This window comes from Myotis davidii, unplaced genomic scaffold (assembly GCF_000327345.1).
Source record: "Myotis davidii unplaced genomic scaffold, ASM32734v1 scaffold630, whole genome shotgun sequence".
Taxonomy (NCBI): Eukaryota; Metazoa; Chordata; class Mammalia; order Chiroptera; family Vespertilionidae; genus Myotis; species Myotis davidii.
The window spans coordinates 212,757-227,714 of NW_006282083.1; the positions used below are offsets into that span (position 1 = coordinate 212,757).

The 14,958-nt window shown below is 44.4% G+C and overlaps 1 protein-coding gene across 1 annotated transcript in view; it reads left to right on the forward strand.

Annotated features, from left to right (window-relative positions):
- Window positions 1-14,958, forward strand: part of GXYLT2 (glucoside xylosyltransferase 2) — a 109,466-nt gene that overhangs the window by 2,105 nt on the left and 92,403 nt on the right. The window contains exon 2 of the mRNA XM_006752671.2: window positions 6,191-6,322. Within this exon, the coding sequence (XP_006752734.1) occupies window positions 6,191-6,322 (132 nt within the window). The remainder of the gene's footprint in view (window positions 1-6,190; window positions 6,323-14,958) is intronic.

Below are 14,958 nucleotides of genomic sequence, written 5' to 3' on the forward strand. Positions count from 1 at the left end.
GGCAGCCATCTTGTGAGGGCATGAGGGAAATTTTGCCTTTTACCACTTTATTATATAGGATGTAATAGTATATAGGCACATAATAATGCATGCACATTTATGTACCCAACTTAACATATATGTATTTTGCAAAATCAGGATTATCTCTCAGAGTTTTCCTGGAACTTGCTTTTCCTCCCCATGTCAGGATCCCTACATTCCTACCTAGTAGTTAATTATGTGGCTGAGCCATCATTTATTTGACTGTTTCTGTGCTGAGGAAGGAATAGTAGTTCTCTAGCCAGCACATGAGGAACGCGTGGGAAACGCCCCTCCGCAGTCCCGCAGCTTGTTCATGCAGAGCGAGCTTTGTTTTCCCTGAACGTCTGTGAGATTCCGATGCCTCCCTTGCTCTGCATGGGACCTGCTTACTGAGCCCGCAGTGCTGCCGCCTGCCACGAGAGGCCGCTGGTGAGACACGCCCAAGCAGCAGGTTGGGCAGAGAAAGGCTACAGGAAGCTAGAAAATGTTTCCTAAAGAAGAAACCACCGTCACATCTTCACCAAGAGAAGCCAGGGGAACAGATATTCTTGGGGCTTTGAATATGTTTGCAAAATGCCTTGAAAACTGAGTGAGGGTACGGGGGGGGCGGGGGAGGAGAAAAATCACGGAAACATACATAGCTGGTCGGAAGCTGTGGTCTGGAAATGATGGAAGTCATAATAAGCATTTGTCAAGGGTTTATGGTTGACTATTACTTAATCCTCATAACAACGCTTTATAAAGGTAACAATCATGTTCCTATTTTACAAACTAAGTGACAAAATCTCGTGGCCTTTGTGAGCTTCAGTTTTCTCCTCTGCACTTGGGGCCAGCGGGACTGATGGCAGAGATGACAGATCTGTGATGGAACCGGCCAGGCCAGGCTGTAGTGGCTGCTCCCAGAGAATCCCAGGGCTGTCTCTCATGCAGACCAGCTGTGCTCTGGTGCACCTGCCGGAGCCTGTGGCCTCCAAGCCCTGGGTCTCCTCTCCAGGAGAAGAGACAGCGCATCACGACTGCTTTTTAGTCCCTCCGCTTGACAGTGACACGTCTTCTCTGCACCCATTCATTGTCTACAAGTGTTGTGAGGGGCTGAGAAGCACTCTGTGTGCAGGAAGGGAGGACACTGGCTGTGGGAAAACACTAGCCACGTCTTGTACAACACCCACTGGGCAAGTGCTTCCTGAGTCCCTGCTCATGCAGGGAGCTGGGGCATGAGGATGGAGCCAAACACAACGTAAGCTTCCACTTAAGACAAGGTCAGGAGGAGGAGGTTGTGGCTGTGTGGCTATGTATGTGGGCAGGTTGTATTTTTCAGAGGCCCCAGTGTCCCACCTTCTTATTCACACCCTCTGTATTTCCCTCCTACACTGACGCAGCTTGGTCTGTGTGACCAATGGCATAGGGAAGAAGTGATGCTATTCCACTTCAGAATTAGATTTAAAAAGGCGTGACACCTTCCTTCTTGTTCGCATTCTCTTTCTCTCCTGACCCCTTTCTCTGGGGGAGCCAGCTGCTGTCAGGCAGGTCAAAGAGACCGCAGCTCAGGAAGGAAGGCTCCTGGCACGCGCACGCAGGGGTAAACCTGGGGACGGAACCCCTGCTCCATGCAGCCTGCAGATTGATATAAAAGAAAACGGGGGTCCTTTCCCCACTGGATGCTGGGGGTGGAAGCCTTACAATATCTCAAGGAAAAGAATTTTCTGAATCTAGCCTGGGAGAATGAGTGATTTTTATTTGCATGGGTTTCCTTAGTCCAGTCATGGAAGTGGAGCTGGGGCCTCAGTGAAGTTAGAAGCAGTGCCAGTGGCCAGAGTTTATTTCCATGTTGCAGCCAGGGCCTCTTCAGCATTAAGCTGGCTGAAGTCCATTAGTCCAGTGTGTGGGGTCCTCATGGCCATGGGTAATGGGGGTGAATGCAAGGGAGCCCCACAAACCCAGAGTCACCCAACTCCCAGGAGTCCCAAGAGCAGTAAAAGCACAAGAGAGGGAACTCCTTTGTTCAGGGGAGTAAATAGCCCAAGTTTTGTGCCCCTATAGTGGCCACACCCATGCTGACCTTTGTTCTCAGCTGTGACTGACAGCAAGCACCTTCCCGAGTCCCCCCAGCTTCACTGGGCATGCGGCTGCCTCTCCTCTGTTGGCCGCTGGGAAGTATGAAACGGCAGCTCCTGGTGAAGCTCCCGGGTGACATGCCTGTAGTATCTGGCCTTCGCTCTGCTCCTTCCTGTTATTAATAACCAGCTAATGGTGCCAGGTCAGGATGACTGTAGCTCCAGCCATTGGGCTGTAACCTCACAAGAAGCCTTGAGCCAGAACAACGCAGCTCGAGGATTGCTGACCCTGAGGAACTATCTGTGATAAATGCTTTTGGTTTTGAGCTACTAAGTTTGTTATAAGGCAATAGGCAATACATACACATCTACATACGTAATATGTATGTTCATATAAAATAGGGTATGAGACATGTAATGCTATGTGACATCTGAGCCTTGGTCATAGAAAGGAGACGGCTCTGCTTCGTTCTTCTTGGGATGCCTGCCCCAGAGCCTGGCCACTGCACTGTGATGAAGCCCAGCTAGCCTGCACGGAGAGACGACACGCAGAGGTCCACGCAGAGAGGGACCAAGTCCCAGCCAGTAACTCCCCTCTCCCACCAGACATGTGAGCAAGCGAGCTTCCAGGTGATTACAGCTCTCCCCTTCCAGGCTTCCAATTGAGGCCCAGATACTGTGGAGCAGGGTCAAGCTGTCCCTTCTGGGCCTGTCCACACTTCTGGACCAGGGGACCCATGAGCATAATAGATAAAAAATTACTAAGTTTTGGGGTAATTAGGAGCAAATTATATGGATGAAATCATTGTAGATACGTGTGAAGTTGTGCCACATTTTGAATTTCCTGATGCCTTTACCCATTTGATGGCTCATTTCCTCAGGTCTTTGTTAGACCAGTGAAGTTCAACTAAATGAAGGAAATTATACTTGGGTGTTAAAATTTGGGCAGGACCTATGGTGTCACCCGTTTTTTTCATACTCGGACTGTGGTGCCAGTTTTGATTTAAAATCTTGGCTCTTACACACTCACTGAATTCTCAGTTCCAATGTTTTTGTAGTAAAGGTAAAACACACTCATGGTAGATGAATACACAAAGGGGACAAATGATGCTTGCTCTGCAGAGTGTACCTATGTGGTGGGTCAGGTCATCTGTATATTTTCTCATTCTACAAAGATTCTTGGAACATCTAGACGTGTGGTAGTGTGTTAGCCGAGGGTCAGCAGCGGGTTTCTCCTCAGCCATAGGGAAGGTGGAGGGGAGGTTATGCCACTGCTCAGAGCTGTAAGTGCCAACGCAGAGCATTGTGGGAATATCCAAAGTTTCTTATAATAACTTCCTGGGAAGTGCAAAGTCACATACCTCAGGGTAAAAAAAAAAAGCTACTCGCTATCATTATTCCTTTGGAAGTCGCGTTGTGGGTGAGCTTTATTTAAGTAGAATTTATTTTAAATCTGCTTAAATACAATAGGTATGGTGGTGATCCTTACCATCTACATTGTAGATCTTTAATATTTTAAAGTTTTATTTATCTTTGTCATCTCCTGAAATAGAAGCTGAAAATGGCAGCTGGTTGATTTCCTGGACTCTCCAGGAAGCTTGGGATCGGACATGTGATTTAGGTTTGGCTCCTCTTTGCTCCTGCCCCAGACTCAGTATTAGAAAATAGTGGGACACAGAGAGGGGAATGGCCACCAATCCATTCTGGCAGGGACAGTGGGGCAGCGACAGCCCATGTGTGTGTGTCTTTGCCATGGAGGAAGTGTCAACAGGAGTGTCCAATGTTTGCAATCAGCAGCAATTCCTATATGCAGAGTGAAAATGTAAATGGCCTGAATATTTTATTTAAAAGACATAGACTGATAAAGGTGGATAAGCTTCCAGAAGACAGGATGGTAAGGATCAAGTTGTTAAGGAAACCAGTGGACCTGGGACCTCCTGCTGCCCCTCCAGGGATGACGGTGGGTGCTGTGCAGGCACCACTGCTCCGGGGCCTGCCAGCATGTGCTGTTTGCTTTCCTCCATTTCTGTCATTTGTGTTCTGTTTCTTTGTCTCTGCATTTTGGCTCCTTCCCTGTGTTGATAGAGTGGCTTTGTGTGCTAGGTGTCCTGTAGGGCCCAGTGGCTCAGCCTCCCCAGTTACCTGAGGTGGACACTCTTGGTGCACCCCTTTGTGGATTGTGTGCACAGTCTTGTAGTTAAGCCTTGATTGTTGTTGGTATCACTGGGAGGAATTGACCTCCAGGACATAATCTAGCCTCTGCCTGAGGCTACCCAGCAGGAGCTCAGCTGTGAAGCAATGCAAGTTGCGGTGGGGCCTTGGGCCAGCTGCAGTTTGTTAGGTAATTTTCAGATTGCAAAGGGCCAAGCCATTCATATGCAAAAGCCTCTGCACACAGCTTGCGTGGGGCTGGGTTTCAGGGAATCAATAGGGTGGAGCAAACAGCTATGGCTGATCCTCAGCCCTGCCCTAAGAGGCCCCTGGGTCTCAGTGTCCCGTCTCAGCGTCCCATGGTAATCGCTGCCAGCACCTCTGAGAGAAAGCCCCCCTCAAGTTCTGCCTGATGCCAGACAGTCCAGTTTCTCCCCGTATGGGTCTGGGTCCCCAGAGATTCGCCCGGAACTGGAATTCAGAGCAGTGGAGAGATTGAGACTCCCTCCCGATTGAAAAAGACACTGGCATCCTCCGTTGCCAGCACTTTCTGAGTGCACGTGCCTCCATACCTCTGCACTTTACTTCCGCACCTCCTCTGAGTCTCAGTGTGCTCTTCTCTTTCCTTCTAGTTGTAGAATTTCCACTCAGCCAGCTTTCCCGTGGTTCTGGATGATATCTGTCTCATCTTTTAGTTGTATTTTTGAAGTGGTTGTGCGAGGCAGCAATTTCAGGTGTTTACCTATGCTCCCATCTTGGTTTTTCCCCAAATAACCATCTTAACATTACAGATTTAAAGTGTTCCCAATGATCTGTCTTTTTTTGAAAACTTTTATATGACTATATAAGCAGTATATATACATTAGAAAAGAAGTCATAAAATTGTAAATGAAAAAATATGCTCAGGGACAACAGTTCTGGTGTATTTAGTTATTTTTCTTTTTTTATGTTAACATCAGAAATAGGATCAGATCCTTCATTCCCTCTTGTCTGGCTGATACTTAGACTGAATTACTTCTAAAATAGGGCCTGACCAGCTTTTCCAGTGAGAGACCAGCTGGCAACTGTTTCAGGCTCTGTAGGCTGTACATTTCAGTCACTTACCTCTGCTTTTCCTGTGGAAGCAGCCGTAGAAACATGTAAACAATTGGTGTGCCTGTGTTTCAATAAGATCTTTATTTATAAACACTGGAATCCAAATTTTATGTGATTTTTCACATCACAAAATATTACTCTTGATTTTATTTTTCCAACTATTAAAATGTATGGCCACTTCCTTGTAGGTAACTAACTGCTTTTCTCTTGCTCCTTTTAAGATTCTCTCTTTGTCTTTTGCCCTTGGCATTTTAATTATGATATGTGTTGGTGTGGGCCTCTTTGGGTTCCTCTTGTTTGGGACCCTTTGTGCTTCCTGGACTTGTAAGTCTATTTCTTTCACCAGGTAGGGGAAGTTTTCTGTCATTTCTTCAAATAGGTTTTCAATATCTTGCTCTCTCGCTTTTCCTAAAACCTAACTAAATATCATAACCATTATTTTCATGTCAACACATATAGATCTACTTTATTCTAACTGTACAGTAGTCCATTGCATATTTCTATCATAATGAATTAGGAGCATTTAGTTTGTTCCCAAGTGTGTGTGTGGTTTTTCTTTCCTATCAAAATAGGTTTTGGTAAAAATTCTGTATCTTTGTCTTTGAGGATTTGTCTTTAGCACTTTCCCAATTTCCCTCTTGAAAGTTTGTTCCATTTGTTCTGTCCTCACCGTGTTCATGTGTTTCCCGTCACCTTGCCACCACTGAAAGTAGCAATGGTCTTTCCTCGGGGAGCATCAAAGTGGTGACAAAGTTAGACTTTTTATGTATGTTTCTGGAATACATTCCATCTGACCATTCAGAAGCTCCAGATGGTTTCCATATTTCTGGGGGTCTGATCATCCTCCCCTTGACTTTCATGTTTTTCAGTTACAGCAGTGGCCTGACTCGTATACGGAGAAGTTTGTGCACAGAATCTACCCCATCACATTTTCCGTGGGAAACCCCCAGGAGTGGAGGAAGCTGTTCAAACCCTGTGCTGCCCAGAGACTCTTCCTCCCGGTAGGAACCCTGTTTCAATGAAGTGCCACTTGAGAGAGACTTGTCCCTGGAAATGGAGTGGGATTAACCAGAGCACATTTAGAGGCATTTTACAGCTAAAAATGTGTCTCTTGGATCTGTCTGTAGTCACTGCTCTTAGTCTTCATGGTGTAGAAAGAGGGTCCCTGAGTTTGAAAGGTTGTCTTTCCCAAAGATTGAGGGGCTAAGAGCATCCAAAGCATGCTTTGAATGATGGGTCTTTCTGACGCACACCATTTACTAGCTCTGCAAACCTCACAGCTCCCCTGTTGTTCTGCACCTAATTTGCTCTGTCAGCTTGACCCTCAGTAAATATTAGCTTTGATTATTGCTATTTTTTCTTATAATAGTAACTATCACTAGATATAGCCAGGCTAGGGAATAATTCAGAAAAGGTCCAGAGTTTTGGTGCAGCCTTTTGATTTTGAATTTTTAAGGTAATTTCAATTTCATTTTTAAAAATACTAAATAGAAAAATTACTGAACTTATATCAAAACCAAGACTATCAAGGAACATAGTAAGAAAATAAAAGAGTAAAATAACCAGAAAACAGAGTGAGGTGGGACTGAAAGGCAGGGCTGTGGGCTCTGGAGGCCCCGCTGAGTGTCTGCTCTCTGTGCAGGGCAGAGAGGGGCTGTGGACTGGTTTCTAGCATAGAAGTGGGATGATCTAACGTGTGGTTTAAAGAGGACACACTGGTCATTGCACACTTACTTAGCTGGATGAATCTCATTGATTGCTGAGGCCAATGAATGATGACTTGTGCTATAGTGGTTGCTTTAGAGATGGATTTAGAACCTGTGTGAGAAATAGAATTTATAAGTTTTTATGATTGGTTTGTTGTAAGAGTTGAAGGGAAGTGAGGTAAGAGGGATTTCACCCAGATTTCTGATCTGAAAAGGTTGATCTGTTTGAAATTGCCAATATTCAGCTATTTATGACCTACAAAAAAAGGCCATTTCTTATGGTTCAGTCTACTAAGTGAATGGTGGTGATATTTAGAGATGGAAGAGTCTAGAGAAAAATCTGTTTTGGCAACAGGGGAGATAAATGTGAGTCATATTTTGATTTTGGGGTGCCTGGGAGGCATCCGCAAAGGGAAGTCTTACCATCTGTTGGTCTGAAGCCCTGTATGGCAGGTGGGGTTTTCAGCATTTCTTACACAGAACCCGTGCAAAGAGCAAGGCCAGATGGGATTATATTTGTTGTCAGATGGGATTAAATGTATTAAAATGGGGGTATGAAAAAATAGCCTCAGATGGACACTAAATCTCTAGGTTGGTGATTTTAAAACTACCATTTAGGAAGATGAGAAAAAAGTTGTCAGGTTTCTGCTTATTGTCTTCATTTTGTATATAGCCAAATTTACTGTTGGAAAATTGTCTCTCAAACCTATCCAAAAAAATATTAGCAACACATTTTTTTCCCTGACCTTGAATTAAAAAAAAAAACCTACCACATGATGGTTTTCATTCATCCAGCTAAGTAAGTGTTCAGTTTTCAATGACAAATGGGCTCTGGCATTCTGCTTTTGTAATAGAAACTAGAGGTCCTTAAAAATAATAGAGATTGTGATTGACAGGACAGTTCTCTTTTCTGAGTCATCTCATAATAGCAGATTATGAACTTGACATTTTTGGACATCAGAGAGATGTAATTTGAAATAAAATTTAGGCGATGTTTTCCTTGAAATTCATCTCTATAAAACCAAATCAGGCATGCTGCTGAAGCAGCACAGAGAAGACAGAAGCCCCAAAGTATAAACATTCTGTAGGCGGTCTGTCAGTTGACTGAGAAGCACAGTCTTACTCGTTTTCTGAAGGGAGTCTCACCTACCTCACACCTGTGGAAGAAACCCTGTCTCGGGTAAGATTTTACTATGAGAATGATCAGAGTACAAGTCTTTGCAACTCAAGATTTTCAAGTGCAATCACTGGAATCTAGGTCTCACCAAGTCAGGATATCTGAATACCTAAATATCAATGGACATTTACTTTTCTAGTTCTGTGAAGAATGGTCCTGAGAGCAAGACCGTTACTGTGCACACTGAACTTCAGATAGCTCAATTAAGCCCTCCAAACTGCAGGTAATTCAGAAACTTAAAGTATTTAAAACAATATGCCAATTACAAATAAATAAAAAGTGTTAATTAAATTGATCCTGGAGGACTTTTTCCTTTTCCATTAGTAAAGGAAATAATTGAGTTTCATGAATCCACATCACTTTTTCCCCACTTAATAAGAATTAGTGAGATGTTTATAATGGATTTATGTCTTACGTTACACACTGTGCTTATTTGATTACAAAGACCTCTGTCTTCAATAATGTACTCCACTGGGGATCCTAGAGATATGTTAAATATGACAGAGATCACTGGTTGGAGAGTCTGCAGATACTTGGTCATGTGAGTTAGGTTAAGGTAAGGCACTATACAGGCCTCACCTAGGGAGAAAGGCTTTTTTAACCAAGTTTCAGTAAGTTCTAAGGTTATAATAATGTCTGGTGTCTTTCTGGCTTCCAGCACTTGCCTCAAGCACAAGCATCCATGTTCAAGGAAGGAGTTAGGGAAGAATATAGTCAAGAGAAACAGGATACAATTGCTTATAGCCTTGACCTATAAATTTGTCCTAAGAGTTTTCTTTTAAAAAAATTTATATTTTATTGATTTTTTTAGAGAGGAAGGGAGAGGGATAGAGAGTTAGAAACATCACTGAGAGAGAAACATTGATCAGCTGCCTCCTGCACACTCCCTACTGGGGATGTGCCTGCAACCAAGGTACATGCCCTTGACTGGAATCGAACCTGGGACCCTTCAGTCCACAGGCTGACTCTCTATCCACTGAGCCAAACTGGTTAGGGCAAGTTTTCTTCTTTTAATAATTAAAAAAATTTTCTATTATAGTTGACATACATTATTATATGTTTCAGGTGTACACCTCATTGCTTAGACATTACATAACTTACCAACTGATCATCCCAATAAATCTCACATCCATCTGACACCATACATAATTATCAGAATATTATTGACTACATTCCCTATGCTGTACTTTACATTCCCATGACTATTCTGTAACAACCAATTTGTACTTCTAAATTCTTTCACCTTTTTCATCCATCCCCCCAGCTTCTCTCTCATCTGGCAAATGTGTTTTGTATATATGAATCATTTATGTTCTGCTTGTTTGTTTATTTTTTTTAGATTTAATTGTTGATAGATGTATATTTATTTTATTGTTCATATTTTTAATATTTTTTCTTCTTCTTCTAAAAGAAGACCCTTTGACATTTATGTAACACTGGGTTGGTGGTGATGAACTCCTTTAGCTTTTCTTGTCTGGGAAACTCTTTATATGCCCTTTAATTCTAAATGAGATCTTTGCTGGGTAGAATAGTCTTGGTTGTAAGGTCCTTGCTTTTCATAACTTTAAGTATTTCTTGTCAATCCCTTCCGGCCTGCAAAGTTCCTGTTGAGAAATCAGCTGACAGTCCTTATAGGCAACTAACTGCTTTTCTCGTAGTGCTTTTTAAAAAATATATATTATTGATTTTTTACAGAGAGGAAGGGAGAAGGATAGAGAATTAGAAACATTTATCAGCTGCCTCCTGCACACCCCCCACTGGGGATGTGCCCGCAGCCAAGGTACATGCCCTTGACTGGAACGAACCTGGGACCATTCAGTCTGCAGGCCTACGCTCTATCCACCGAGCCAAACTGGTTAGGGCTCTTGTACTGCTTTTAAAGGTTTCTTTTTGTCTTTAACCTTTTGCATTTTAATTGTCTTGGTGTAGGTCTCTTTGGGTTCCTCTTGTTTGGGACTTAGCACTTCTTGGAATTGTATGTCTATTTTCTTGACCGAATTAGGGAAGTTTTTTCAAAAAGATTTTCAATTTCTTGCTCTCTTTCTCTCTTTTCTCCTTTACAAACAGCTCTTAAATATTAACAGAAATCAGCAATCACTAGAAATTGGAAGAATCCCTCTAATAGGACAGCCATCAAAACAAAGCGGAAACAGCAACTTAGAGAAAATAATATATATACAATGAATAAAACTTCTAAAGAAATTATCACTAGTACCCTCAGAAATAAAAGAAGATAATATATGAAGACACAAGATTCTGTAAAAAATATGAAACAGGATTAAACATAAATTCTTGTAAATTCAAAATATGATAACAGAAATGAATAACTCAATAGAATAATTGAAAGAAAAGGCTGAGGAAATTTTTGTGAAAGTAAAATTAAAAGAAGAAACAATAAAAACTAATTTAATAATGTCAATAAAATGATTGGAAAGTTAGAGGATAAGTACAACATCTCAACAAATAAGGACTTTGGGGTATGGCTGGGTTGGTTGGAGTGTTGTCAAAAGGTTGTGGGTTTGACTTCCAGTCAGGGCACATGCCTAGGTTGTGGTTTGATCCCAGGTTGGGTTGCGTACAGAAGGCAGCTGATTGATCTCTCTCTCTCTCTCTCTCTCTGTCTCTCTCTCTCTCTCCATTCCTTTCTCTTTAAAATCTATAACAATATATTCTCGAGTGAGGATAAAAAAATAGGATTGCGAGAGGGATGTCTGACTACTGGCGAGGGGTCCCAGACTGTGACAGGGTGCAGGCTGGGCTGAGGAACCCCTTGAGTGCACAAATTTTGTGCACCGGGCTTCTAGTGTAGAATATAAAATAAAAAATAAGACAAACAAACAAAATCCAAAAGATAAACTTATAGAGGCAGACAACAGATAAGTGGTTATCAGAGGGGAAGGGGACCTGGAGGGAGGATGCAATAGCTAAAGGAGGTCAATTGTATGGTGATGGCTGGGAACTAGGTTTTATTTGTGGTGAGTACAATGTTGAATTATAATGTTGCATTCCTGAAACTTACATAAAGTTATAAATCAGCGTTATCACAATAAATATATATGCATGTATATGTATACATTTGATAAGTTAGCTTCATTAAATCCAGGAAAGTTTAAAAAAATTCTGCTTTTGATATAAATATAATATTGGAACTTTAAAAGAAGACTTTTTTTTAGATTTGTATAGTTTCAAAATATTTACCTCTGAGTTTTCACTCAGGAAACCAGTGGAGAGTATTCTCCAACAAAATGCAGGCGTACATGAAGCAAGAACAAGATGTGGGACTCATGCCCTAACTGGTTTGGCTCAGTGGATAGAGCGTCAGCCTGTGGACTCAGGGTCCCAGGTTTGATTCCGGGCAAGGGCATGTACCTTGGTTGTGGGCACATCCCCAGTAGGGAGTGTGCAGGAGGCAGCTGATCGATGTTTCTCTCTCATCGATATTTCTGGCTCTCTATCCCTCTCCTTTCCTCTCTGTAAAAGATCAATAAAAAATGTATATATTTTTTATTTCTTAAAGTATTACAAAGAGTATTACACATGTATCCTTTTCCCCCCCCTTGACATTCCCCCAGCTTCCTCCACGCCCCAGTGTCTTGTGTCCATTAGTTATTCTCATATGCGTGCATATAAGTCCTTCGGTTGATCTCCTACCCTCCAACCCTCCCCAGGGTTCCCACTGTAGTTTGACATTCTGCACAATGCTGCTCTGCCTCTGTATCCATTTTTGTTCATCAATCTATAATGATGAACTCTTATTATCCATAAATGAGTGAGTTCAATGTGGTATTTATCTCAGCTTCCCAGGGGCCGTCCCAGCCTCACAGGGGCCATCCCCGCCTCACAGGGGCCGTTTCCACCTTCAACCTCACCGGGGCCGTCGCAACCTCACTGGGTCCGTCTCAACCTCACCAGGGCCGATTCAACCTCATCGGGGCCGTCGCAACCTTACTGGGGCTGTCTCAACCTCACTGGGGCTGTCTCAGCCTCACCAGGGCCGTCTCAGCCTCACCGGGGCCGTCTCAGCTTCACCGGGGCCGTTTCAGCCTCACCGGGCCTGTTTCAACCTCACCGAGGCTGATTTCAACCTCACCGGGGCCCTCTCAACCTCACCGGGGCTGTCCCACCTCCACCGAGGCCGTCCCACCCCCACCAGGGCCGTCCCAGGCTCACCGGGGCCACCTCAGCCTCACAGGGGCCGTCCCAGCCTCACAAGGGCTGTCCCCACCCCACAGGGTCTGCCTTGGCCCTACAGGGGCCACCTTGGCCTCACGGGGGCTGTCTCAGCCTCACGGGGGCCATCTCAGCAACACGAAGTTTGGCATTCTTTCCTTTGTTGGGCAGCTCCTTGCTGCACAAAATCTCCAGGTGTTCCTGGTGGCTGAATATCTGGTGCTTGCTTGGATTTCGTTTTCTATCAAGTGCACAGATGGCCTGTCTGCCGCCTCCCAGCGTCCCATGTGAGACTGGATCTGGTGGATCTGCCTGTGCATTTGCTGGTATAGCGGTTCCATGTTGCCGGCCCAGCCAGGTCCAGCTCTAGCTTCCTCCGAACCTGATTCTGCTTCTTGAGTGTGTCCCTTATGTATGCAAGGAGTTGAAATCTGCATTCTGCTGGGCCGGGCTGCAAAAATGCTGGTGGTTCTCTTTGTGCCAATAGCACAGCTTGGGTGGGGATGTAAATTGAGTAAGTTGGGGTCCCCAGGAATCACTAGGGTGGAGCAAGGGGCAATGGCATCTCTGCAACTCCTTGCCTCTCAGCGACTCCGTGTCTTGCAACCCCGAGTGCTGGCAAGCAGCTCCACGAGACAGCCACTCTTGCTCTCGGGCCCGTTGCAAGGCTGTCCCGCCTCTCCCTGTAGGGTTCTGGGACCTCAGGATCCCACCCCAAACAAGCTCAGTGGATTTGAGAGTCTGCATCCCCTTATGATTGAAAAAAACCATGCATCCAGTTGCAGCCAGCCTGGTGCGCGACTTTGCACCTCTGTTCTTGGCGAATCACCAGGGCGGGGCCAAGGGCAATGGCATCTCTGCAACTCCTCGCCTGTCCACGACTCAGAGTCTTGCATCCCCGAGTGCTGGAGAGCAGCTCCGTGAGACAACCACCCTCGCTCTCCGGCTCATTGCAAGGCTGTCCCGCCTCTCTCTGTAGGGGTCTAGGACCTCAGAATTCCGCCCCAAGCAAGCTCAGTGCACTCGAGAGTCTGCAGCCCCTTCCGATTGAAAAAACCCGCGCATCCAGTTGCAGCCATCCGGTGCGCGATTCCATACCTCCTTTCTTGGAGCCTCTACACAACCTACTCAGTCTCAATGCTCTTCTTTCTTTTCTTCCAGTTGTAGAGCTTCCACTGGCCAGCTTTCCCATGGTTCTGAATGATAACTGTTTGTTTTATAGTTGGTAGTCTCGATGTTGTTGTGGGAGGCAGCAGGCACAGGTCTGTACCTTATGCCGCCATCTTGGTTCTTCAATAAAAAATATATATATTTTTAAAAAAGATGTGGGACTCAGGAAGGAGGGGTCCCACATCAGAGACATGTGGAAGGATCAGGGACAGCTGCATGACATCCTGATGGGAGCAAACCAGAAGGCTGTGGAGGGCATTTTCATATACTAAGTAAACTAACAACAGCAAAGAAGACAATTGTAAATTCCAAGGAAAACAGAGTTGTACATAAAGGGAAAGTATCTTTATTCACTCCATGGCTTAATTGGAAATGGTGTTTACATGGTCATCATTAGAAAACATTGCATATTGGCCTGAGCAGTAGCTTGTATCTTTGTACTGGGAGGTGAAAAGCACATGTATGAGAAGTGTGGTGGGATTGGGACTTTGTGTGAAAGGGAGGTAAATGCTCTTCATCAAGAGTAGGCAGTCAAAAGATAAGGCATGTGTGACATAATGAAAAACATATATTTGGTCCCTGCCCCCAGTTCCTGACACAGAGCTCCTAAGACTATTGTCATTTCTTTTTTTTCTTTTTTTTATTTAAATCTTTATTGTTCAGATTATTACATTTGTTCCTCTTTTCCCCCCCATAACTCCCCTCCCCCCAGTTCCCGCCCCACCCCCGCCCCCACTCCCCCTATTGTCTATGTCAGTGGTCGGCAAACTCATTAGTCAACAGAGCCAAAGATCAACAGTACAACGATTGAAATTTCTTTGGAGAGCCAAATTTTTTAAACTTAAACTATATATGTAGGTACATTGTTATTAACTTAATTAGGGTACTCCTAAGGCTTGGGAAGAGCCACACTCAAGGGGCCAAAGAGCCGCATGTGGCTCGCGAGCCGCAGTTTGCTGATCACTGTTACACTCTGAGGGAGAGACTGTGGGAAGAGGGCTTTCCTGGGCATAATGCACAAAGTTCTTGTCTGGGCGATCTGAGCACAAGACAGACAGAAGCAGTCCCCCCACCCCACGCCCAGGACTGTGGTAGGGGCAGGAGGAAGGAGGGAGGACACAGGAGGAAGGAAACCTGATGGACTGAAATGACAGCTGTGGTAGTGGCTGTGGAACTTATAACTGCTGTACTTGTGGGTTAAGAGATGATTTATTGTCTTCCCTGTTAGGAGCTTCTCATTCTAAGCGGTTAAGGCTGTTCCTAGTTCAAATTTTGCAAGTTCTATTTGGATCCCACTTGCAGCCCTTTCTTTTTGCCATCTTTCAATTTCTCCTATCCTCTTTACTCACCTCCTAACAATCCTTCCTTCCTCTCCCAGGCACCTATGATTCCTTTCATGTTTTATATGCCACAG